The sequence below is a fragment of the Diplotaxodon limnothrissa genome, linkage group LG16 (genome assembly GCF_057381915.1).
Source record: "Diplotaxodon limnothrissa isolate DT_005_m linkage group LG16, D_limnothrissa_male_GT1.1, whole genome shotgun sequence".
In the NCBI taxonomy this organism is placed as follows: Eukaryota; Metazoa; Chordata; class Actinopteri; order Cichliformes; family Cichlidae; genus Diplotaxodon; species Diplotaxodon limnothrissa.
In genome coordinates, this window is record NC_140611.1 from 39,947,564 (window position 1) to 39,973,493 (window position 25,930).

General features: G+C 46.2%; 2 protein-coding genes and 1 long non-coding RNA gene across 4 annotated transcripts in view; all 3 read left to right on the plus strand.

Annotated features, from left to right (window-relative positions):
• Window positions 1-1,984: 1,984 nt before the first annotated feature.
• Window positions 1,985-25,930, plus strand: part of LOC146616698 (interferon alpha/beta receptor 1a-like) — a 29,151-nt gene continuing 5,205 nt past the window's right edge. Inside the window, exons 1-3 of the mRNA XM_085374698.1 lie at window positions 1,985-2,074; window positions 15,682-15,820; window positions 25,194-25,378. Of these exons, the coding sequence (XP_085230824.1) occupies window positions 2,014-2,074; window positions 15,682-15,820; window positions 25,194-25,378 (385 nt within the window). The 5' untranslated portion in view covers window positions 1,985-2,013. The remainder of the gene's footprint in view (window positions 2,075-15,681; window positions 15,821-25,193; window positions 25,379-25,930) is intronic.
• Window positions 2,274-9,641, plus strand: LOC146616699 (uncharacterized). 2 transcript variants are annotated; one of them, XM_085374696.1, is made up of 2 exons: window positions 2,274-2,384; window positions 2,796-9,641. In XM_085374696.1, exon 2 carries the CDS (start codon window positions 3,032-3,034, stop codon window positions 8,855-8,857), a length of 5,826 nt encoding a protein of 1,941 aa, XP_085230822.1. In that variant the 5' UTR covers window positions 2,274-2,384; window positions 2,796-3,031; the 3' UTR covers window positions 8,858-9,641. The 2 variants fall into 2 exon arrangements, 1 of the variants encoding a protein (XP_085230822.1); XR_014906956.1 differs by lacking the exon at window positions 2,274-2,384 and having other exon boundaries at window positions 2,401-9,042; window positions 9,454-9,641.
• Window positions 20,025-21,090, plus strand: LOC146616700 (uncharacterized). The gene is made up of 3 exons (XR_014906957.1): window positions 20,025-20,106; window positions 20,694-20,833; window positions 21,042-21,090. It is a non-coding gene; the product is annotated as an uncharacterized LOC146616700 (long non-coding RNA).

Here is a 25,930-nt window from a genome sequence, read left to right on the forward strand (position 1 = left end):
GTTTCTGCGATCGTGCGAGAGAACATCACCAGGTAAACTTTTTGAATATTTTATTGTTCAGCAGCAACAAGACTGACGGAGTGTGTTTGAGGGAAGCTCACAAATGTCAGGGAGGAAATATTTGATGTTTATTTGCTGGTTTGTCGGTAGCAGCTCCTGAAAAGCAAGTCTACCACACATCTGTTCGAGCAACTGTTGCCAACCAAGTTGATTTTGCCTCTGACAAAGACGACTCCTCAGCCAGGCCTCATTTCAAAGCCCTGTAGCGCCACCCTGAGGCCCCAGTGCTACCTGTACACGGGCCGTTGAGGCCAGCAGGAGGCGCTCCAGTTGAACTTGTTTTCCCATCAGTCACTGCGTGGACGCACACTTCAGCTGCATTTATGAATCATTTGAACCCTCCTTTATTTATTTTGTGCATCTCGATGATGTTTTGTTCTGCTGGGCTGTTCTTTTGGTCCGGCTCTCAGACTAAAGGTCAGCTGTCACATCACATCACATGTTTTTTTACAGGCTACTGACAAAAAAACAAACACTTTTAACCACATCCTCGCTGAAAACACAGAAATGCAGAACTTCAGCAGCACAGGAAGTTTCAGGGTTTTACTCAGAACCAGAAAAACTTTATTTTGAGACGTGAGGCAGAGCCTTCAGTTCTCAGGCCCCTCTTCTGTGGAACCAGTTTGGATCCAGGAGACAGACACTATCTCTACTTTCAAGATTAGGCTTCAAACTTTCCTCTTTGCTAAAGCATTTAGTTAGGGCTGGACCAGGTGACCCTGAATCCTCCCTTAGTTATGCTGCAATAGACGTAGGCTGCCGGGGATTCCCATGATGCACTGGGTGTTTCTTCTTCACTCTCTTAAACAAAGTCTATTTTAGTTTCATGATCTGTAATGAAATGATCTAAATCATTTATAAAACAAACTGACCTCTACACCTGATCTTAAAACCTATTTTGTCACATCTAAGTTGTAATTGGAACATGAGATGAAAATGCAAAGTTTTCTTTTCTTCACTGTTACTTGTGTTGTTGCAGGATGGGGTTAAAATCATATTTTCCTGGGTATGAGCTCCTGATCCCTCAGCTCCCAGTATGAAGTGGTTTAGTGGTGTTCTTCTCACAGGCATCTGTGTCACCTTCCCTGGAGCTGCTGGTTTAATCTTTTAAACTTGTAGGTCCTGAAACAATCTTTGCTTTCCAGTAAAATTCCTTTTGTGTCTCGTTTGTCCTGAAAAGTTTATCTGGCTGTGTTTCCTACTGACGTTGGAACTGTGACAGTTTCAGTATGGCTGTTGAGGACAGCGTGCATACTAGGGCTGCCACGACTAGTCACGATTAGTCGACTAGTCACGATTAGTCGACTAGTCACGATTAGTCGACTATCAAAATGGTCGACGACTGATTTAATAGTCGACGCGTCGTTTGAAGCTTTGTAAGATCCTAAAAGACGCAGGAATAAGTAGCAGGATGTGATGTTACAACACTGGTGAAATATTAGTGTGTCATATATTTGTTCACGACATTTTTCTTATGGGCAAAAGTATTGATATCATGATGAAGAAGGGTGGTGATTCTTATGACTTTGTGTATATAATTTGGCATTTTGTACAAATGTGGGCTGATAATAAATATATGACATCATTTCATTCTTTTCAAAGGTTTATTCCCATGACGCACAGACAGACACAATTGAAAGGTACAAATGTGCATGAAACGAATTCAAACGTGCTGCAGATGTGTGTCACAGGTTGATCTGGCACTCGGCCAGAGGTGGCGCTGGTTGACTCGACTCCATGTTAGTGCACAAAGTAAACTGCCCGCTGTAGTTGTGAAGCAAAAACGCTGAAACCGGAGAAATAAAACGTGCGAGGGGAACGGTAACGAGTGGTGGAGGCCCCGCCCGTGCTTTTATTTTGAAAACAACGCAGGAACAGAGCTCCACGAATTACAGACGTCCCGTGTCTGCCGGTGTGGAAGTTTCTCGGTCCGTGGGTCCTCTCAACAGCGCGATGTCCGCCGCCCCCCGCCACAGAGTGGCTCTCCTTCACGGCTTCCTCTTCTTCTTCTGCGGTAAGTCCCACACCTGGTTGCGTTTGCGTAGCATCCTAGCCTCGGTCCGTGCTGCTGCTTTACTTCATATAAATCAAATCAAATATATTTGAGATTAAAGGAGCTTCGTCTCAGCCCGCAGCTGTGCGCGCGCGTACACGTGTGAGTACATCATGTCAACAAAGTCTTCATTTGGTGTTGTACAAAAGGGTTAGGGTTGTGTATGGGATTTCCTATGCCCCCTGAATGCACCATCGGGGTGCATGTCCGCAACTTTAGTTCAGAGACAAACGGCAGCCAAACAACGGACAGTGTGTGCGTTCACAAGACCGTAAGTTAATGTTTTACTTCACTCAGTTGTGTTGGTGTTCAGCCATGAGTGTATTTGATGACTTACCAGCAGTTTCTGCTTCTGTTTATGTGACATTATGTACAAGTGGTAGTTCGCTAGCATAACAGATTTGTTTACTAATTAGCTTCTAGGAGAGAGATTCGTTGTTATCGTGTTGTTGATTCTGTGCTCCGTGTAACAGATGATAAACCAATGTACAGTTGCCTTCAGTGCATAGTTGTATGCGGTGTGTTAATGCATAATGTCTGACTTTAAGTTTATGTAACCAGGCTGAAGTATAATGTCAGCTTATTTAGCTATATACTGTACTTGAGTACACCTCAGTTGTATCTTTATGTTTATTATGTAATCTGATTCCTAATTGATTGTATTATTATGCTTTGTCTGCAGAAACCACACATACACACACACACTCTATCTCGCCCAGCTGCGGGCACATTCTCAATTGAAAATACAAAGAATGACAACTTTATTCCTGGACTCTGCCTGTTTGTTCCTCTCACATCTGAACATTTGCAAGTGTCCTGACCCGACACTCTGAAGTGATTGCTGCCAGCTCAGATTTCTTTAACCCTTCTGAACATTTGGTCCTTCGAGCCGGAGGTGAGCAACTGCTTCAGCCTTATATGTTCAGAATGGAAGGCCGATACCCATACAGAGAGTCTGACCGTCCGCACAGACATAGCAAGCTGCCATCATACCTCCAGAACTATGAAGTGGATGACCTCACTAAGAACCGACTCTCACATGATGATCAGGGCAAGCATTCTACTCATCCTGAAATTCTCCAATATATTCATCATATGAAAGAGGAACACAATCAACTCCGACTAGATGTGCAACGCCTGACAGAATTGATCTCTAGCTCACCTGTACTAGCTCCACAGCATGCCACATCACGGTCTGAGGATGGGACGTCAACCACACCTGCCCACACTAGTAAGCTGGTGCCAATCAAAGGTCAGAAGAGCCCACATCAGCCTGAAAGTGCTCCACAGGTGCCATTTGGGGATGAGTCTCAACATCCAAAGGACAGCCAGCATGGCCTGATTGAGGAGCTCACCCACAGTCTAAATGACGCAGATCTTGACAGGGAGCGCAGCGCACAGTCACCATCACCTTCAGTCGACTCATGCCCTGAATCTCAAGATTTTCTTTCACCAATGACACCAGGTGAGAGGCCCTCTCCACTTCCAGCGTCAGCAGCAAGGGGACGATCACCGTATCATGCAGGCCAAAGAAGGGTTGACGAGGTGTATGCTCGTCGCCACAGGAACTGCAGTCAGCCTGCCACTCCTCCTAGATTGCCAAGGCTAGGGGCCTGCTATGAAGATGATCCATACTACAGACAAGATGACAGGCATCCTACCCCTGGTCACCCAAGCTGCCCTGACAGTCACTATCGTTCTCCTTATGGATATGGGTATCAGGATTCGAGTTATCCGTACAGGCGCTGTGGTAACTATCCAGATGACCGCCGACAGTGTCCAACCGATCGCCTGCAACCAGGTGGGTGCCCTCAGACACCACTCTCTCTCAGCAGAGCCCAACCGATAGAGACTTATCGTGGACCTCAACCAACGATCCCCGACCTTGTGCACGAGGACCCACGTGAGTTTGCAAGATTAAAGCTAGCTCTAGATAACATACTTCCACTTGATGCTCCTGAACACTTCAAGTTCCAAATCTTGACAGATCACCTTAAGTGTGAAGATGCACTACTTGTAGCTGACTCATACAGTAACAGTCCATTCCCATTTGCTGACACCATGAGAGCACTTACAGAAATGTATGGGCAACCTCAACATCTGGCCTTAAAAAGGATTACCAAACTGATGGATGGACCCAACATTAGGAGTGGTGACATCAGAGCCTTCAAGTCTTTTGCACTACAAGTCCGTGCGCTAGTCGGTATGTTACACCAGTTGGGAGAACAAGGTCGGACAGAGTTGAGGTGTGGCTCACACGTATCTCGCCTCTTAGCTAAGCTACCTTATGACCTAAGAGCAAATTTCCAGAGATTTGTCAATCCCATCAACACTCCTATACCAACACTGCTTCATCTTGCTGAATGGCTTGAGTATGAGGTGCGTGTCCAGGTAATTGGAGACCAATATTGCGGCCACTCTGACAGGGAGAGGCAAGTTTCACGAAAGGAAAGACGTCCTGAGCATAAGTTTCAGAAGGTTGCCACCATTCTCCATGGTAGTGAGCCCAGGAGAAAGATGGAAGGTGACATGTCAGCGGCACAAGAAAGGCCCAAGAAGTACTGTCCATTCTGTAATACAGTGCAGCATTACCTGAATCAGTGCAGTAACTTCAAACTCTTGTCGAAGGAGCAGAAGACAGAGTGGATCAAGGTGAATAAGAGGTGCTGGCGATGCGCCCGTGATCATCAAGCAGCTAAGTGTAACCTCAAAGCCAAGTGTAAACCATGTGGGCGCCGACATCTTGAAGTTCTTCATGATGTCAATACCAGCCCAGATGCTACAGCCTCTGATTCAACCAGTGCACCAGAGGAAAGCACATGCTTAGCAAGTTCCACCTCTGAGACACTGTACGTAGACCGGCAAACCAATAGCAGTCAGGTGTTACTCAAGCTAAGTCGTGTCATCATTAGGAGCAGTACAAAGATGGTTGAAACCTATGCTATACTGGATGATGGATCAGAGCGTACCATACTTCTGCACGAAGCGGCTGATTGCTTGGGGCTGCACGGGGAAGCTGAGGACCTAGCACTCCGCACTGTCCGTCAAGATAGCTGTACCATCCATGGTGCTGCTGTGTCATTCTCCATTTCTCCTGCCTCACAGCCGAACAAGTCCTTCCAGATCCACCGAGCCTTCACAGCAAAGGAACTTGGCCTAGCACGCCATAGTTACCCGATAAAAGCATTACAGGAGCGGTACCGTCACCTTAAGCACCTGCCACTGCCAGACATAAAGGAGGTACAGCCCCTTCTGCTTATTGGGTCAGATAATCCACATCTTCTCACTCCTGTGGAGCCAGTACGTCTAGGTCCTCCAGGTGGACCTGCAGCTGTGCACACCCGACTTGGATGGACTTTACAGGGTCCATCGAGATTCCTACGTCAGCGGCTAACCCCACAGCAGTGTCTCTTCACCTCTGGGGCCTCACCAGAAGCTGAGCTCTTCAGCCATGTGGAGAGACTCTGGAAGATGGATACCTTGCCATACCGGAGTGAGCGGCTCATTACTAGGTCCCGACAAGACGCTGAGGCCATTCAGAGACTTGAGGAAAGGACAATGCGAGTAACAATTGATGGAGTAAATCGCTACGCCACCCCACTACTGTGGAAGAAGAATCTTCCCCCTCTTCGTGCTACACCAGAGGCAGTTTTGGCCCAGCTTCGTGGTACAGAGAAACGACTTGCCAGAGAACCACAGAAGGCAGCTGCCTACTCTCGGGAAATCCAAAAACTGCTGCAGGCTGGCTTCGTCACAGCTGTTGCACCGGAAGAGGCCGCAGTGAGTAACTGTTCGTGGTTTATCCCCCATCACATGGTGCACCACAACGGGAAGGACAGGATAGTGTTCAACTGTTCCTTCACCTACAAGGGTCAGAGCCTGAACGACTGCCTTCTTCCAGGGCCTACACTGGGAGCTAGCCTGTTGGGAGTCCTTCTCAGGTTCAGGGAACACCCAGTCGCCTTCAGCAGTGACATAAAGGGGATGTTCCATCAGGTCCGTCTGCTAGATGAGGACAAACCCTTTCTCTGTTTCCTGTGGCGAGACATGAAGGTAGACGAAAAACCCACCATCTACCAATGGCAGGTGCTTCCCTTTGGGACTACATGCAGTCCGTGCTGCGCCACCTTTGCACTTCAAGATCATGTCCAGAAACACACTGAGCCAGGAGAGGATGCTCGTCTGTCCATAGAACGTAATTTCTATGTTGACAACTGTTTGCAGAGCCTCCCATCAGAAGGCCAAGCCAAGGAGTTGGTGGATCGCCTGCAGTCTCTCCTCTTGGAGGGTGGATTTGAACTACGACAATGGGCTAGCAATGTCCACACGGTCATCAGCCACCTACCAGTTGAATCCCAGTCAGAGGGTAGCGTTCTCTGGCTCTCCCAGGAGTCAGCCGATCCGCAAGAGCGCACTCTAGGACTCGTATGGCACTGTAAGACTGATGCACTCCGGTACAAGCATCAGCAGAGTGTCAGTTCAGAGCCAACAATGCGCAACATTTATCGGCTGCTCGCCCAGCAGTATGATCCTCTCGGGTTTCTTATTCCATATACAACCAGGGCAAAGGTCATCGTGCAACACCTCTGGGACAAGAAAAGAGGATGGGATGATCCTCACTTACCTGAGAATCTGCTCCACGCCTGGCGTTTGTGGGAAAGTGAACTCAGCCAGCTCTCACAGATAACGCTGCCGAGATGCTACACTGACTCACGCTCGGATTGTAGTCACAGCCATCGGAGCCTTCATGTGTTCTGTGATGCCTCTGAGCGTGCCTATGGGTCTGTGGCATATCTACGCACCGACCAAGGAGAAGAAAAGGTCCAGGTGGCTTTCTTGGCTGCGAGGTCGAGAGTTGCACCCAAGAAGCAACTCTCAATTCCAAGGCTAGAGTTGTGTGGAGCCCTTACAGGAGCACAGCTGGCTTCTGTTCTGAAGAAAGAACTGACCCTTGACATCCAAGATGTGGTGTTCTGGACAGACTCGACTACAGTGCTTAACTGGCTCCATTCAGATTCATGCAGATATAAAGTCTTTGTGGGAACCAGAGTTGCAGAGGTACAAGAACTCTCCGCTGCAGCATCTTGGCGGTACGTGGACTCAGGAACCAATCCAGCAGACGATATCACAAGAGGGAAAACTGTGGCTCAGCTTGCTGGTGCGAATCGCTGGAGCCGGGGGCCACCATTTCTTCAGCTGCCACCCAGCCTTTGGCCACAAGCACCGGTGGGAGAAGCTAAGGAGGAAGTGGAGGAGCTGAAGAAGCCAGTGTTCTGTGGTCTGCTTACTGGATCCGCTAGTCCAGCGATACCTGACATCAAACAGTTCAGCACATATGAGGAACTCCTGAAAGCCACTGCTCGAGTGATGCACGGGGCGGCTGATGACTTTAAAAGGGCAGAGCTGGCCCTGCTTAGACATTCTCAGATGGAGAGCTTCCCGAGAGAATTCACATTACTTAAATCAGAGAAGCTGATTCCATCCAGTAGCAGGCTAATTACCCTCACTCCTGAGTATGACAAGGCTTCTGACTTGATTAGAGTTGGAGGTCGACTCCGCAGATGCGAAGGCCTGAGCCCTGAGGTACTACACCCTGTACTTCTAGAGCCTGCTCACCCAGTTACGAAGCTTCTAATCCAGCGATGTGACAATAAGCTCAACCACCCGGGAGCTGAACGTGTTTTCGCTGAGTTGCGCCGGAAATACTGGATCTTAAGGGGGAGAGAAGCAGTCAGAAGACATCAGCATTACTGTCCCGAATGCAAGAAGTGGAGAGGTCAACCAGAGGTCCCGAAAATGGCAGATTTGCCGCCCTCAAGTTTGAGGCTCTTCCGACCTGCTTTCTATTCGACTGGAATGGACTGCTTCGGCCCTATGCTCATTAAAGTGGGTCGGCGCACAGAAAAGAGGTGGGGCATCCTTTTCAAGTGTCTTACTACTCGAGCAGTTCACCTGGATCTGCTGGTAAACATGGATGTTGACTCCTTCTTGATGTCACTCAGACGGTTCATAGCCCGTAGAGGGAAGCCGTTTGAACTCCGTTCGGACCAGGGTACTAACTTTCGAGGTGCAAGTAAGGAACTACAAGAAGCATTCATCGCCCTAACGCCAGATCTTAGACAGCAACTGGCAGCAGAACAGATCCGATTCTGTTTCAATCCCCCTAGTGCTCCACACTTTGGAGGGTCTTGGGAGAGAGAGGTGCGATCTGTGAAAACCGCTCTGCGCACCACGTTGGGAGCGCAGATAGTGTCAGAGGAAGTGCTGAGGACTGTCCTGCTTGAGGTGGAGAGTATACTCAACTCCAGGCCTTTGGGTTATGTTTCTTCAGACATCGCAGACCCAGATCCCATCACGCCCTACTCTTTGTTGATGGGGCGGCCAGATTGCTCTCTACCCCAAGTGTTCTATCCAGAATCCGAGCTGCTCAGTCGTAAGAGATGGAGACACACTCAAGTCCTGGCTGACCAATTCTGGAAGCACTTCATACGGCATTTTATGCCCACCTTGCAACCACGGCAGAAATGGCACAAGGACACAGACAACATTGCAGTTGGATCTGTGGTTCTCATTGTTGATCAGCAGACCCCACGAGCGCTCTGGCAAGTAGGAACTGTGAAAACTATCCTACCGGGGGCCGATGATCGTGTCAGAGCTGCAGTCGTTCGAGTAAAGGACCGAACTTACACTCGCCCGGTGGCCCGGCTCATCAGGTTGCCTGTTCTACCCCGGGATTCTGCTTAGGTGCAGAGGACATTCCATCAAGGTCAAATTTGTACACCAAATTTGGGGGCGGCTGTACAAAAGGGTTAGGGTTGTGTATGGGATTTCCTATGCCCCCTGAATGCACCATCGGGGTGCATGTCCGCAACTTTAGTTCAGAGACAAACGGCAGCCAAACAACGGACAGTGTGTGCGTTCATAAGACCGTAAGTTAATGTTTTACTTCACTCAGTTGTGTTGGTGTTCAGCCATGAGTGTATTTGATGACTTACCAGCAGTTTCTGCTTCTGTTTATGTGACATTATGTACAAGTGGTAGTTCGCTAGCATAACAGATTTGTTTACTAATTAGCTTCTAGGAGAGAGATTCGTTGTTATCGTGTTGTTGATTCTGTGCTCCGTGTAACAGATGATAAACCAATGTACAGTTGCCTTCAGTGCATAGTTGTATGCGGTGTGTTAATGCATAATGTCTGACTTTAAGTTTATGTAACCAGGCTGAAGTATAATGTCAGCTTATTTAGCTATATACTGTACTTGAGTACACCTCAGTTGTATCTTTATGTTTATTATGTAATCTGATTCCTAATTGATTGTATTATTATGCTTTGTCTGCAGAAACCACACATACACACACACACACTCTATCTCGCCCAGCTGCGGGCACATTCTCAATTGAAAATACAAAGAATGACAACTTTATTCCTGGACTCTGCCTGTTTGTTCCTCTCACATCTGAACATTTGCAAGTGTCCTGACCCGACACTCTGAAGTGATTGCTGCCAGCTCAGATTTCTTTAACCCTTCTGAACAGGTGTGTTTCCCTTTAGTGATCACAGCTTCTACTGGTGTGTGAGGGTCGGCTCGTGCAGTGTAGGGTGACTGGTCGATAACTGGTCGATAACTGGTTGATAACTGGTTGACAGTCGGCCAGTGTGAGGCTTGGTGGTGCTTTATGGTTTAACGGTAGCCATAATAGTTTTACAGGGAGTCATTTAGAGTCGGTCAGCCTGGATGAACCTGCAGGACTCATGACTGTCATGACAGGTTCCCAGTGGTCACATGGGTTTAGTACTGATCTGTTTCAGGTGGCTGCTGCTGTAACGCACAGCTCTCCCCGTCAGTGTGTCTCTAGTATTTGTGTGCAGACTCTGGTGCTGTGTGAGCTGCTGATTGTTGTGTGGATTCACTTTCATTTCACTTTGCCTCGGTGTGTTTCTCTCTGATTCATGACTTGAGTTTCACTGTGAGTCTGAGGCCACGCCTGTGTCAGTGGCGTGTCTCTGCAGGCTGAAGGACACTTCCCCTCCCCTCCTCAGGCACAGATCGCACAGACACCGTTCCTGTAGTTGTGTGCTTGCGGTGGTGAAGGCTGGCACGTCGTTACTCAGGGCGGTGAGCCGACACCCTTTGTTGAGCAACAGTTTCACCTTGAAGTTGTTCTGCTTTGGATTCGCATCAGTAACACGTTTGGCACACAGACCCCCCCACTCAGCTCGCTGTCACTGCACTGCATTTAACTCATATACACCATCAACATGTCCACGCTACACTCGCTTCGAGTACGTTTGATGCTTGCAATGAATTTTCCCGTGTTTCTGGTCCTTCAAAAGTTCAGCAGATCTCCACCTGCAGGGCTGAAAAACGTCAGCTCTGAGGAAACATCGAGTCAGCTTTAAAGCCACTGCAGGAGTCCCGGTCTGAAGACTCGGCCTGTGTTTGTTAAAGCAGCTGTGAGCAGCTGTGTGATGCTTCCTTTAGATTCCTTCTGCTGCGTACAAATAGCTCTGCTGTGTATAAAAGAGTAAAAGTGGTGAGAAAATCAAATCAGTCAGTTCTGTCCCACACAGTCAGTGATTTCACAGCGGCAGCGCGTTGAAACATGAATATGGGCTCAAAATGTGGTCATAAATATTTTGTACTTGTAAAAAAGATTTGTGTGTGGACTTAGAAAAAAACCCCTGCAAGTTACAAGTACGGATTTTTGACCCTATTTTTCTTCCTTTCATCTGATTGGTCAATGTCATGTCAATCACAAATGTAACAATCCAATCAGAGAACAGATGGGTTTGGCTGTCGAGGGGCGCTTTTTTGAATTGCAGGTCTTTGAAGGGAATAAATGCCCTTTTACATGCCAACCCAGCGTTTTCCTTCATCACCACGAAGGAAAACAGTCTGGTTGTCTGAGTTTGGTGATTTTTGTGTCACAGGACTACGTGTTTAATACAGGGACTTCAACAGCACTGCGGACCGCGGGGTGAGGGGGGGCAGTGTTTTGGAAATGACAGTCTTCATTACAAAGCTTTCTTCGTTATGAATTAGCATACATGTTTTTATTGAACATTTGAAGAACCAGCAAAAAAACCAAACTCTTGTAGAGGACATAAAGTCAGAGATAGAAAAGACAAGGAGCAGGTGCATCTAGTACAGGTAGAGCTGCTGCACACAGAGCCCAGCAGCCAGCAACAAATTCTGGATCCTTGGCTTTTAGTTAGCAGTTAGCATTAGCAGCACATCCTGCGTCCGATGTGAAAGGACTTTTATGCTGCGCACTGTGACTCACAGCAATGGTCCCGGGTCAGCCCTGACTTTGTGTTAAACTAATCCTAAAGTAATGATGGTGTTTCTAACCACTGATATACCACAACTTTATCCTTTCAACAGCTGCTGAAAGTTAGGGGACCTAGCTGCTATCGGATTTTTATATAGAGATCCTCCAGCTTCAAACTGTATCACCCTTCAAGGACCTGCAGTTCAAAAAAGTGTCCCTCCGACAGCCAAACCCATCTGTTCTCTGATTGGATAGTTACATTGGTCAATGTCATGTCAATCACAAATCAGATGAAAGGAAGAAAAATAGGGTCAAAATTCGTATTTGTAACGTGCAGGGTTTTTTTTGGCTAAGTCCACACACAAATCTTTTTTACACATACGAAACTGATTTACAAGTACAAAATATTTATGACCACATTTTGAGCCCATAGGAAGCTCGGTCTTTATCCACAGTTCCTCCTTCACTCTCACAAATGCTTTCTCGCTCATATTTTTATTCTGCTCAGAAACACCTGTGCTTTATTTTTGTCCCTGGGGCTGCTGGGTAAATAATCACTCTCACTCCCAGTGCGGTCAGGTTAGTCGCAGCACTTCCTGTTCCTCGGCAGACGCTGTGCTGGTGTTTTTACTCGATGTGCAGACGCTTGTTTTCGTGGCTGATACGATTATTGTTATTCTGATCTAGGGCTGTTTGATATAACCATATATATATATATATATATATATATATATATATATATATATATATATATATATATATATATATATATTAAATATATATAAAATTGTAGGTTGTGTATCCTTCAGGTGTTAATGGGGTTATTGAAAATGTGTATATGTGCGTATGTGTGTATATACGTAGGTATGGATAGATAGAAACATATATGTGTATATATTAAAAAAAAAAAAAATTACACATAACATATAATGTAATTACAAGGAGGTATTTCTGTAGTCTATTGATACTAGATAGTGGAAAAGGGGTGGGATTAAATAAGCTTATGCTTCTTCCTGCTCCTTTTTGAACATGGACGTTATTTGGAGTTGTGGTTGCTCGTTTTCCTTTTGTTTGCTTTGTTCATTTGTCTCTTTTAATTCTATTTTTTTTTTATACTTTTTCAACATGTTCAAAATAAAGATTCAATCAATCAATCAATATTGGATGGCGATATAAAAACGTCGATCGTTTCATTTTACGCTATCGTTTGTTTCGTGGTGTCGCAAAATAAACTGTTTACAGCAATATGTGTTCATGGTTCTGATGTCACTGTAGTGGCTATATTCATTTATTAAAGTTCTCTTTCTCTTATATTTAATATAACCACACTACGGACGGACAAGCGCCTGTTTTTATGCGTTGTCGTTAGCAACAACGACAGTAACAGCATCGCGTGTCCGCTTGTTTATGTTCCACATAAACCTTTCACAATAAAGCTCAAGATCCTGTTGAGACTTTTCAAAATAAACTGAATCACGTGAAAGAGCAGATTATTTACGATGAGAAGTAAAAAAGAGCCGTCAGGTGCTAAAAAATCAACCTTAGACTCAAACATCAGAACAGGCTGTGATAAATACTCACAAAGAAAAAAATGTATCGTTTCATGCATCGTTAAAACACTCGACTCCGGGTAAAGGACGCGCAGCTGGAAACACTTCACGCAAGTCGAGCTGCCCGAGATTCACAGAATTTACAGAAATTGTTACATTTTTGTGATTTATATCGTTGTCAGGACGATAGAATTCTGATATCGGGATGTGAGATTTTGGTCATATCGCACAGCTCTATTCTGGTCATATTGCACAGCTCTATTCTGATCACAGCCACGTGGACCTGATTTACAGCTGCGGGGCCAGCAGCTGAGGACGAAGGAACAACATAAGGGTCATGTGACAAGTTGATGGCTATTTTTCAAAATAAAAGCCTCAGTTAGTTATAGGACCTAGGGATGGATAATTGGGGAGGGAATCAAACACGGGGTTCATGTCCCAGACTGAGGTCACAATGACCACCTGTGGACACCTGAAGACCGAGACTAGAGGCAAGATGGCGGCAGCTGATCTGCTGCGTGTGCACGTGTTACAAAGCCTCAGACACACACACACACACACACACACACACAGCAGGGCTATAGACTAACGTTTACTTCTGTAACTTGTCCTTTTCCCCATGTGTCTGCGATGACACCTGTAACCTGGGTGCATGTGACATCATTACTGGAGGTGGGGTTTATTTTCAAGCCATTTGAACTTTGAACGGAACATCTTCTTTGGGAATATCGTAGGCAATGTTAAACCTCATGTCGGCGTCCTCTGACGACCTGTTTGCTGCTGCCTGAAAGGCCGATGTCTCGGGACTACTTCCTGTGAGGTCGCGCTGACGACACTGAGCTGGAAAGATTTCTGTTTTTCTCTTCGCACACACATGTTGACTTTCTCAGAGTGCGAGAGAGAGCGATATAGAACGCATAGTATGCAAACTGTTAACCCCACTCCAGCCAATCCCCCACTGCCCCGCCCCTCTCCTCCCTGCCCCGCCCCTCTCCTCCCTGCCCCACCCCTCTCCTCCCTGTGCAACAAGCAGCAGGCACACCTGGCAAACAGAGTGAATATCTCTGATTGGTTCAGACCACGATATGAGCACAACGTGTGTCTGTTGTTGACCACACAGAGACTTTCTCTTCTTTCAGCTGGTCGCGGTCTTGTGACCTACGATTTTTTTTCAGTCGCACCTTTGAGGAAGTAGGTCACATGTCTAGAGCCTTGCACACACATGTTTACTTTCTCAAAGACAGAAACAGAAATCTTTTCAGCTCAGTGTGTCGTCAGCGCGGCCTCACAGGAATCAGTCCTGAAACATCAGCCTGATTTGATTACTGATTGATTGATTACCAATAATTAGCATCAGGCCTGAGGAATCCTCATTGATCGGTCCTGTCTGATATCTCTTTTTATTTGGACCCCGCCCTCTAACAGCTGGGGTTGGATGGCTCTTATAATAGAGATTGAAAATGTGACGTCACTCAGGGGTAAAACCGCAAAGAATTCTGGGAACTTGTGGCAAGAGGTACTAGCGCACGCAGGCTTTCAATTGAACTCAGTTACACAGCGATAATAAGAAACCCAAAAAATGTCAAGAAGCTGTTGTATTATTAACTGCAATAGCCGGTCACATGACAGCCACAGGAAGCCGACGGGTAAAGAGAGTGTTTTTATCGGATTACGTCGTTGAAGAGAAATTGTTCGAGCCATGTTTCCGAAGTAACAAAGACGCGACGGGTGGCCTGGATTGCAGCCATTCAAAGAGCAAATATAACGTCTCAGAACCCTCCAGCTCACAGGTTAGTCTGCTCCAAGCATTCACACAAAGGTCAGAGTTTTGTAGTAGTTAATACGTCATTTTCATAACATAATTGGTGACATAGGTTACAAGCAAGTCTGGCGCTGAACAGAAATTGTCGCGCTATGCTCCTTTATTTATTGTGCATAAATAGTGAATTGTCCTGACACAATATTGCGTTTCGCTTCTGTTATTATGGTACACTGACAAAAACATATACTTTTATTCACAGGATAAAACAGTTGTTTTGTATCACTAATTGTCCAGTACGATTACAGCATACAGTATTATTGTCACTGCTACATTTCTGTGATGAACCAGAAATTATTTCCACTGCTAATTAATTACCGTTGAGCTCAAAGGTTATATTAATAAACGGTTAACGAATGTGTATTTATGACGACGATTTGTGAGACTGGTAAACTTACCTTTGTTCGTACGATGGTCTTTCGTTCTACACGATTCATTTCAAGGTCCTGCACCCATCCGTCGGTAAACTGTACCTGGGCTTGTTGCAGTGACCTGAAGTTACTAAACTTCATGAGTGTATGCACTCACTCCAAGAACCGTATGATTATAAATATGAGCGTGGTGAAAGTTGGGCAGCACGCTGACGTATTTTGTCCCTCTGTGTGCTCGTAAGGATCTAACACTTTCACTGGTTTGATTTTTTTTCCTCGTATCTTTTCTTTGACTTTTCATCAAGTCTGTCTTTGTACGGACCGGCATTGTTCTCCTTCGTTTTGTACAGAACTTTTTTAGGGGACAAAGAAAAAGCAAGAATTTATTGGAACCGAAGAATGAACGTTTTGCGGTGCTGCAAATGCTTGCATTTGATGCAGTACTTGGATTGTTTTGCCACGAGTTCCCGGCATGCAATGCGCGAAAATCACGTGGTCTGTCAATCTCTATACAAACAGAAGATGAATGTGTGTCACTCTGTTTTTGTCCTGCAGGTGGAGCCGATGGATCCGAGGTGCCGCCTCCTCAGAACGTCATCACGAAGACCTTGAACACCAACTACACGCTGAGCTGGGACTGGCCGCCGGGCGCTGCAGGGACCCACGCCATCACCTTCACCACGCAATATGTGCCGTAAGTCTGAGAATCACGAGGGCGGGGCTTATTTACCTGTCAGACGGTGGACACAGGGGGCGTGGTCCACCTGAAACATGTTTTCTTGATTCAAATTCAAATCAAATACAAATTCAAATTCAAATTTTATTTGTCACGTACACAGTCATACACAGTACGATATGTAGTGAAATGCTTGGACAACTGCTCGTGACCTAAAGAGAACAAAAAAGGAAAAGGCTATGAATAAGATAGGAAATAAATATGAAAAATTAAAAAGGGTAAATTTAACTAGGAAGGAATAAAATATAAATTAAGGTTAAAAATGAAATAACTGTACAACACAAATTAGAATGAAGGGTAAATTTAACTGGGAAGAATAAGATAAAGATAAATATATAAATTAAAGTTGAAAATAAAATAACTGTACAACAAAATACACAATATAGAACTATATAAGAATGTATGAAGAAATCTAAATCTAAATAAATATATACACAATAACAGCAGCTGTACAAGTATTAACCGGAAATGAAGAATATAGTGACCAGTGTTGTGCAAAACCAAAGTCCAGAAAGTCCAGTGTGTGTGTAAGAACCATATGTGTGGGTCAGTACTGTGTGGTGGTGTGATTGAGAGACCGTATCGCCTGCGGGAAGAAGCTCCTCCTCAGTCTCTCTGTGTTGGTCTTCAGGGAGCGGAATCGCTTTCCTGACCTCAGCAGAGAGATCAGTCTGTTGTTGGGATGGCTGAGGTCCTTCACGATCTTCCTGGCCTTGGTCCAGCACCGCCTGCTGTAGATTGAGTGCAGGTCAGGGAGCTCGGAGCGGATGGTGCGCTCAGCTGACCGCACAAGCCTCTGTAGAGCTCGTCTGTCCTGCATGGTGCTGTTCCCGAACCAGGTTAAGATGTTTCCCGCCAGGATGCTCTCTATGGTGCACGAGTAAAAGTTCCTGAGCACCTTGGAGGGCAGTTGGAAGTCTCTCAAGCGTCTGAGGTGGTAGAGACGCTGTCGGGCCTTTTTCACCACGGTGTTGATGTGACAGGACCATGACAGGTCCTGCGTGATGTGAACTCCGAGGTATTTGAAGCTGTCCACTCTCTCCACTGGGCACTCGTTGATGACGGGGGTCTGGTAGTTCCTCTCCTGCTTAGTGCTGAAGTCCACTATCAGCTCCTTTGTCTTACTGACGTTTAGAAGGAGGTTGTTCCTCTGGCACCAGTTCTCCAGATTCCTAATCTCCTTCAGGTAGGCCGTCTCGTTGTTATCAGAGATCAGGCCCACCACGACGGTGTCGTCAGCAAACTTGATGATGGTGGTGGAGCTGGTAGTGGCCACACAGTCATATGTGTACAAAGAGTACAGCAGGGGGCTCAGAACACACCCCTGGGGGGCTCCAGTGCTGAGAGTGGTGGAGGCTGAGACATGTCCGCCCATCCTTACTGCCTGTGGTCTGCCAGTTAGGAAGTTGGAGATCCACTGACACATAGATGAGCTGAGTCCCAGATGCTCCAGCTTGGTGGTGAGTGTGGAGGGAATTATGGTGTTAAATGCAGAGCTGTAGTCTATGAAGAGCATTTTAACATAATTCCCCCTTCTAGTGTCCAAGTGAGTGAGTGATGTGTGGAGGAGATGAGAGATGGCATCGTCTGTGGAACGATTTGGACGGTAAGCGAACTGTAGTGGGTCCAGTGTGTCTGGTAGTGAAGAAATGATGAAGTCTCTGACCAGGCGTTCAAAGCACTTCATCACTACTGAGGTGAGGGCTACAGGGCGATAGTCATTGAGAGAAGCAGGGTGGGGTTTCTTCGGGACAGGAACAATGATGGACTCTTTGAAGCATGTGGGGATCACCGACTGAGATAAAGAGATGTTGAATATCTCAGTGAACACAGGAGCTAGCTGGTATGCGCAGTCTCTGAGGATACGACCTGGGATGCCGTCTGGTCCTGCTGCTTTCCTGGTGTTCACTCTCTTGAAGGCTCTCCTTACTTCATGCTCGGAGATGACGAGCACGTTTCCGGTGCTGGCAGTATCTTCCTGTCTGCAGCCGTTAGCGCCGCTAACACTAGCATTGTTGGAGACCTTAGCTGCAGCCTCGAAGCGAGCATAGAAAGTGTTCAGCTCGTCTGCCAGAGTCACGGCCGCGTTCGTCATACCGGTTGTTGGTGCTTTATAGTCCGTTATTGTCCTTAGTCCCCGCCACAGGCTCCTAGAGTCACTCTGTTGGAGTTGTGACTCTAGTTTCCTCCCGTAGCGCTGCTTCGCCTCTTTCACCGCCCTCCGCACGTTATATGACGCGGCTTTGTACGGGTCCATGTCCCCCGTCATGAGTCCCGTGTTGTAGGCAGCGGTGCGGGATCTCAGAGCGTCGCGGATGGTTTTATCCACCCACGGCTTCTGGTTGGGAAACGTTGTGATAGTCTTTGTCTCCACGGTATCATCCGCTAGTTTCCCGATGAATCCCACAACCGCTTCCGTAAACACGTTGACGTCATCGTCGGAGCTGTTTCTGAACATGCCCCAGTCTGCGTCATCGAGTGCGTCCTGTAACGCGGCCACCGATTGATCCGTCCAGCGCGCGACCTTCCTCTGAACCGGAACTTCCTGTTTCAGCCTTTGTTTGTATTTTGGCATGAGGAAGATGGCGGCGTGATCAGATTTGCCAAACGGGGGGCGGGATTGTGCCTTGTAGCCATCCTTGACCGTAGTGTAGCAGTGGTCCAGTGTCCTTTCACCCCTGGTGGGGCAGGTGATGTGTTGATAAAAGTTCGGCGCTGCGCGTTTGAGGTTGGCGCTATTAAAGTCCCCCGTCACAATAAGCGCAGCGTCCCGGTGTTGTGTCTGGTGCTGCGTGAGTGCCTCATGCAGCTCGCATAAGGCGGTGACCGTGTCCGCTTGTGGTGGAATATAAACGGCACTTACAATGACCGATGTAAATTCCCGAGGTAGATAAAAAGGACGACGCATGATGGACAGTAGTTCCAGATTTGGTGTGCAGGAGCGTGTGAGAGGAACAACGTTCGCACTGTTGCACCAGTTGTTGTTCACCATTAAACACACGCCGCCTCCCCTTGACTTCCCCGAGTCCCGTGTCCTGTCCATGCGGTGAACCGAGAAGAACTCGGCCGGCTGGATGGCGTGGTCCGGCACCGCTGGGTTCAGCCATGTCTCGGTGAAGCAGAGGAGATTGCAGTCCCGAATGTCTCTCTGGAACTTTATCCTGGCCCTGAGGTCGTCAAGCTTGTTCTCCAGTGACTGGACGTTGGCGAGCAGGATGCTAGGCAGAGGTGTGCGGTGTGCACGAGCTCTCAGCCTGTTCCTGACGCCGGCTCGCTTCCCTCTAGGCCGCCGCCGCCGCTTCCCTTTGTTCTCCCTCGAGATCTCACTCGGCCAGCTCGGATCCGGAGTTAAAAACTTCGAATTGTGAGTACATTGTAAACCAATAGAAACAAGAGTGTCACTGTCATACCTAATGTACCCAATGGTGATGATTTTGCCGATTTAGAAACGCTGAAAACTAACTTAAAAAACAAAGACAAAGAAAAAGTGGTCGGAGCAGTCGTGACGGCAGCCGACCTCACCGGCGCCATCTTAAAGAAGATTCAGGTTCAAACAGGTTTGAGCTGAGAGAAACTAACTGTGAGCCAGCTTTAAAGTCAGTTACCATGGTAACACAGAGCGCTGCTGAGAGGGAAACCAGCCCTGAGTAAAGAATGACATCATCAATGGAGCTGTGGCACCGGGATTCACCATGGCGACGGGCCGCTGTGGTAACTCTGCTGCTCTTAACATTAAACGTAGCCTTCCTCCAAATGGAGGCTCTGCTCCTTATCCCACCGTTGCCATGGTGAGCCATGGTATCGGGCTCGCTTTCATGGACTCGGGCCTGGGTGAACTTTGATCGGCTTCAAAGTCTCTATCGCCCCCTGGTGTCTGGCTGGAGTATAGGTCCTAAACCCCGCCTCCTCCATGTTAGCGGATGGGACTGGGGTCAGGCTGATATAAAACAGTTCTCCTCAGATAATTTTTTCCAAAAATTCTTTCTTACATTATCAGTAGTTCTCATCGCACTGATTTGTGTTCAGTTGGTCTCCTTTCTATTAAGTTTGATTCTAATTAAACTTATAATGCTGTTAAAAATCATCACAACACTTCTGACTCGCAGTCACGGATAAACTTGCGTCTCTCTGTTTGGGAGTAGCAGATAGAGCGTGGATGCCGAGAGGAGCTCCAGCGTCCTGACTGTTTCAAACAGACAGCCTGACGTGTTCTTCAGTAAACTGGACTACCCGACAGAACAGAGGTAAGTTAAATGTGTTTGTAAGCTAATCCGTAACTAACGTCCTTAGCTAGCTAGCTAGCAGAAACTCGTTTTTTAAAGTGCGTTTAGCTAATCCGAGCAGGTGAATGAATTTACCCTGACTAAGGAAATGAAGAGAAACGCCCCGGGCCGCTCAGTTACTAACTAACTACCGTTACTGTACTTTTAGACTGTAAGAGCAACAGGACTCTGCTTCAGCTCCTGTGCAGAGCTGATTATTAAATATGTGCAAACAGCAGCATGTTTTCTGTCTCCTGTCACATCTGTAAGGACAGAAAGACCAACTTATAAAAAAAGCTTGCACTTCAGTAACCCCCATTAATTATTAATTAATCATATAACTGTACCAAAGCCCAATATTTATGTGCTGATACCAACTACGGCCACTTGACAGCTTAAGTTAAAATGTATGTTTAATTTTTCCACTTATGACTTTTGTTTAAAATATTCAGGTTAAAAAAACAGTCTGAATTATTGTTAGTGAGGTATGTTCACAGTCACGTGCAGTATTCTGTACAGCTTAAATCCTTGAGGAGAAATAATTGAAAGCATTAATGTTTGTTTCTCAGTTCTCAGGCAGCAGGTCACACACTGCTGATAACACCTCCGTGTGTTGTGACCAGGATGCAGCAGCAGACTGAACCAGGACTCAAACCTGCTCCATCTCATCTTTGCAGATCTCCATTTATACAGCACCGACAACTCAAAGGTGAACATTATATTGGAAAATCTGTTAGTATATAAGGCTTATTTTAATAAACAGCTCTCTGTCAGCAGAACTGTAGAACTGAATAAATGTAAGAGAAGAGCTTCAGATCCTGAGTGTGTGAGGACAGAGAGGCTCAGCTGTATTTCAGATCTGAGGGATAAACCTTATATTTCAGTTTGTGGCGGTTCTGTTCTCTTTGTGATTGCAGGAGCCGTCCTCAGATTCAGACCTCAACACCACCCAGTGACAGCAGACAGATCATCCATCATGTTCACATGTTGACTGCAAAACTAATGACAACAAGGTTAAAGCACCACATGTGCTGTCAGTGAAAGCTGCAGCTGTTTATTGATAAAGTTAAACACTGACTGTACTCAGCTGCATGAAGAGAACATGATGTTTTCTCTGACACAATTAAATAAAACCCGATGAAGGTCAAAGGTCGTCACTTGTATGTTGAACTAAAAACTTGTCGTCTGGGATCCTTTCACTGTTTTTTGCCAGTGGTGTGTTATTTACCATAAGCATCTACCATCGCAGAGTCCAGAGCTGCCTCCATCCTCAAAGACCCCACACACCCCCAGACTGTTCACTCTTCTGCCCTCGAGACGAAAGTTCACAAGTGTGAAATCCAGAACATCTCGACTTAACAGACTCCTTCTCCACTGCTATCAGACTCCTGAACAGCTGACCTATTTTAGCAGTAATAATAATTTTTGCACATCAGGTCATTTATCCATGCTATTTGTATTTTATCTATTTGTACACATTAACCAGCATCTGTGTGTGGACAGCAGAGAAAGAAAATGCTTTTCTTTGCACACATGACAACAAACGCTTTGAACAGACAGCTGTGGGTGGGTCCCTGCTCGACTGGACCAGCACTGCAGCGGGCATTATTCATCTCCACAGTAACTGTCAACTATAGACCTTTTTGAAGAAACCGTAACAATAAGTTGAATAGTTTTCTTTACCTGCATGGCTCAAGTACAGCTGCCAGCTTTTGGAGGTTTACCAGCTCTGATGGAGTTAAAATGACCAGCTCGTGCTTTTGTTTGTCTACAGCAGCAAAAACAGCCTCTTGATTCTTTAGTAGAGAGAAACCACATCCAGTGTTGAACTCCACCGTGTGGAAACATCCTCTGTGAGTGGCTCTTTCTGTTGCCCCAGACTTGTTTGCTCCTGGTGTAGTTCCTCCATATTAGCAGGTGCTGTCTGTAATCTTGCTTTTCAGTGTCATAAAGCTGTTGAATTTTACTTGAAATAGTCTTTCAGGCAGTTGGAAAGTTGGACCACCTGACGCTAACTGTAGCACATGTTCTAACCCCCTATCTTCTCCCACTGATAGTGGTCTACAGCCCAGAGCAATCCATTGTGTAAGTTTGTCCAATGTTGACTTACTAGTTTTGGTCCTGAAGCCAGTCATCTCATCAAGTTTGGGCTGCCGACACCTTTTGTTGGTACTCGACTGGTAGCGCTAACAGCTCCCACAGTTTCTGTGCCCGCTGCAACAGGTTTTGCATTTAGATGGTACCATAAGGTGGAAGTGCTTCGGTGGTATCCAAACTCCTTTTTGCACAGTTTGTACAAAACCACGCTTTTATCAAGGCTTCTGCTTGGTAGTCTTTTGAAATGAAATCTGCCTCCAATCACTCCTAGCAACGCACTTTCTTATGACACTTTAGCTGTGTCCAATTCAGGGACCGCATGCTTCGGAGTGGGCATTTGTAGACCGATTGTGTCACAGCGACGCGACGAAGGGTGTCCCAATTCGAAGAGTCCTCAAAATGCGGTTGACAAATGCGCCCTTCAATTCCCCAGATTTGAAGGCTGGGTCCAGTGTAGCCTTCGTGACCCAATCTATCCCACAATTCATAGCGTGGTGGTGGGTGTGGATATTTTTTTCGGAAAAAAGTGGCAGACGGCTGAAGCGGAGCGGCCGAAGAGTAAACTTTTAAAAGTAAGTACTGAATATTATGTCACTTATTTATGTTGTTTAATAACGAAGAACATTAAAACATTGCTGTTGGCCACATGTCGGCAAAGTTATGTGACATTAGTGACGTTTGTACTAACTTTGTTTTAAAGCCTTTACTTTATACGCCGTTCGATAGTCGACCTTAATCTTACAGAGAATCTGATGATTCTGTGGATAATTAAAGTCAGTCATATATCCACAAACACAACAAGCTGAAAGTCAGTGATGCTGCTCGGTTTGCAGTCCTGAACATCACGGCACAAGCAGGATTCACTGCACTGTTAATGTGAGCTGTGTTACATTGCTGCCTGTGTTCGGTGGTGTCGAGCCAAACGGACTTTAACGTGTGTTTGAACGAGCTGACGGTTCACTCGTTAAGCTGAAAGAAAGATGCTTTAATCACAGCAGTCACACATGTGTCCACTGCACCATCTGGAACTCTTCTTGTTTACACTCGTAATAACACAAACACTAAATCCTGCTGTTGTGTAGCAGTGTGTACACCTGAGACTGTCACCTGTCTGTCTGTCCTGCACTCTCTCTCTGTTTCTTTCTCTCTGATTGTGGAATAAAAGTATAAGATAAGATAAGATAGAACTTTATTAATCCCTCGGGTGGGTTCCTCTGGGAAATTCGACTTCCAAAAAGCACAGCAACGACCGAAGTTACAGTTACAGAATTGATATATATAGATATATATATATATATATACACACACACACACACACACACACACACACACACACACACACACACACACACACATATATAAATACAGAGACAAATATAAATAAAATATACGAAGGGGATAAATAGAATAAATAGGAATAAAAAATAAAAATACAAGTGAATTGCACATTTCAAGTATTGAGTCTATTGCACTGTTGACTATTTACAAAAAGTATTGCACAAGGTATTGTACAGTGAGGTGAAGAGGCACTACAGCTTAGTTGTTCCCCCCTCCTTTGTCCTCCCGTTTCCCCTCCCTCTCCCCTCCAGAGAGGAGTTAAACAGTTGTGCGCCTGTGTCAGTGGCGTGTCTCTGCAGGCTGAAGGACACTTCCCCTCCCCTCCTCAGGCACAGATCGCACAGACACCGTTTCCTGTAGTTGTGTGCTTGCGGTGGTGAAGGCTGGCACGTCGTTACTCAGGGCGGTGAGCCGACACCCTTTGTTGAGCAACAGTTTCACCTTGAAGTTGTTCTGCTTTGGATTCGCATCAGTAACACGTTTGGCACACAGACCCCCCCACTCAGCTCGCTGTCACTGCACTGCATTTAACTCATATACACCATCAACATGTCCACGCTACACTCGCTTCGAGTACGTTTGATGCTTGCAATGAATTTTCCCGTGTTTCTGGTCCTTCAAAAGTTCAGCAGATCTCCACCTGCAGGGCTGAAAAACGTCAGCTCTGAGGAAACATCGAGTCAGCTTAACAGCCTGTTTAAGGCTCTGATATCTATTCTGTGTGACTTACAGCAGTTATGACATGGTCTGATTTTCTCACCCAATAAAGGAATATTTCATATATCAGTCTGCTCTTCATTCTATCAGACACAGTTATCACAGCTCCTACATTTGCTTTTTACACATATATGTAAGCACTGAGCCAAATTTAGTAATGCCAACGTATTAAAAGAACAATATTTGGGGGACTGACTTTTTCTCCTTTTTTCTTCCTTTCTTTTTTTCTGGGGTGTGTTTGCTACTATTTTTATTTGTTTCTTTTTGCTTGTTTCTTTTCCATACCTTTCTACTGTGCTGCTTACACTAACAAAGTGCGCTGTCAGTCTTCCCTTCTGTTTTTGTCTTTGTGTTTTGTTTCTTCTTCTCTTTTTGTCTATGGGGTAGTCACTCTTCATTTTGTCATTTTATTGTATTCTTGTGTGTCTTGAAAGGCGCTTTTAAATAAAATGTATTATTATTATTACAGCTCGTGTCCCGGCTCGTGTTTCTCCTCTCTGGTTTCACTGGAATTCATTTGAGACGTTTATTAACCACCTGGCCTGCCATCATGTGATCACATAAAGACCTTTTAACTCCTCGCTGGTATTTTAATACAAGTTTAAGTGTAAGTCAGAGTGTGCTCCATGCCTCAGAGAGCCGTGGAGCAGCCTTCCTCTTCATAGTCTTCCTCCCTCGTCCCCATCATCCTGCTTCCACAGGCGTTAACCTCCCAGCCCCGACCTATGAAACACAGATGACGCCTGTTTAGACACGTTTACTGAAACACGGCTGGTGTGTTGCTGTTGTAATTTGATTTTATTTGAATGAAAGCTCTCCCTCCAGACCCGCCGAGTATTCGGGGAGGAGCGAGCGAAGACAGAACACAAAGAAAGAGCAGAAGGGTTTAATGTGTTTTCATGTTCATGTCTCCTCAGGAAGCACCAGCTGAAGAGGAAGACTCCAAACTGGATCACGGCGTGCAACCAGACGTCACACCGGTCATGTGACCTCACACGCTTCAAGCTGTTATTCATCGGCGACTTCATGCTCCGGGTGCGAGCCACCGTGGACGGGCGGCACTCGGAGTGGGCGCAGAAGACGTTCTGCCCCTATGAGGAGGGTAAGTACTCGGCTTTCCAGGAAGTGTGACGTGCACATGCTGCAGCAGCGTGTGAGCTCACAGCCTTCGCACTGTATCGGTGCAACAGCCGAGAGCTGCGCTCAGCAGAGATAAAGATCTCCAGCTTCAAATATGTGACTGTGAATCGTGCGTCCATGTGTGAGGCTCTCATCGCTGCAGTAAATGAACCAGAGTCAGCCAAGCAGTCACAGAAAGTCTGTGCAGGTGTTCACTAGTGATGTGTCCTGCGTGTCGGTAATGTCGGGGGAGTTTTGGTAAGCGTGTATCGAGGCTTGCTTTGATTACGTATGCAGTGACGTTCGAGGCCTCGCGGGCAGTCCGTACCACGTGACTGATTCAGGAACTGGCTCGCCGGTTTGCGCCAGATTCGAAATAAAATGGGCAGCAAAACACAGCTGATTTCCACCATCACTGTGTTGTGGAATTGGATTACGTACGTGCTACATAGCTACTTGAGCATTTCTTCTTCGATGGAACCAGCAAGAGATTTTTTTAAATCTCATCTCTCCTGATAAAGTATGCACACAGTAA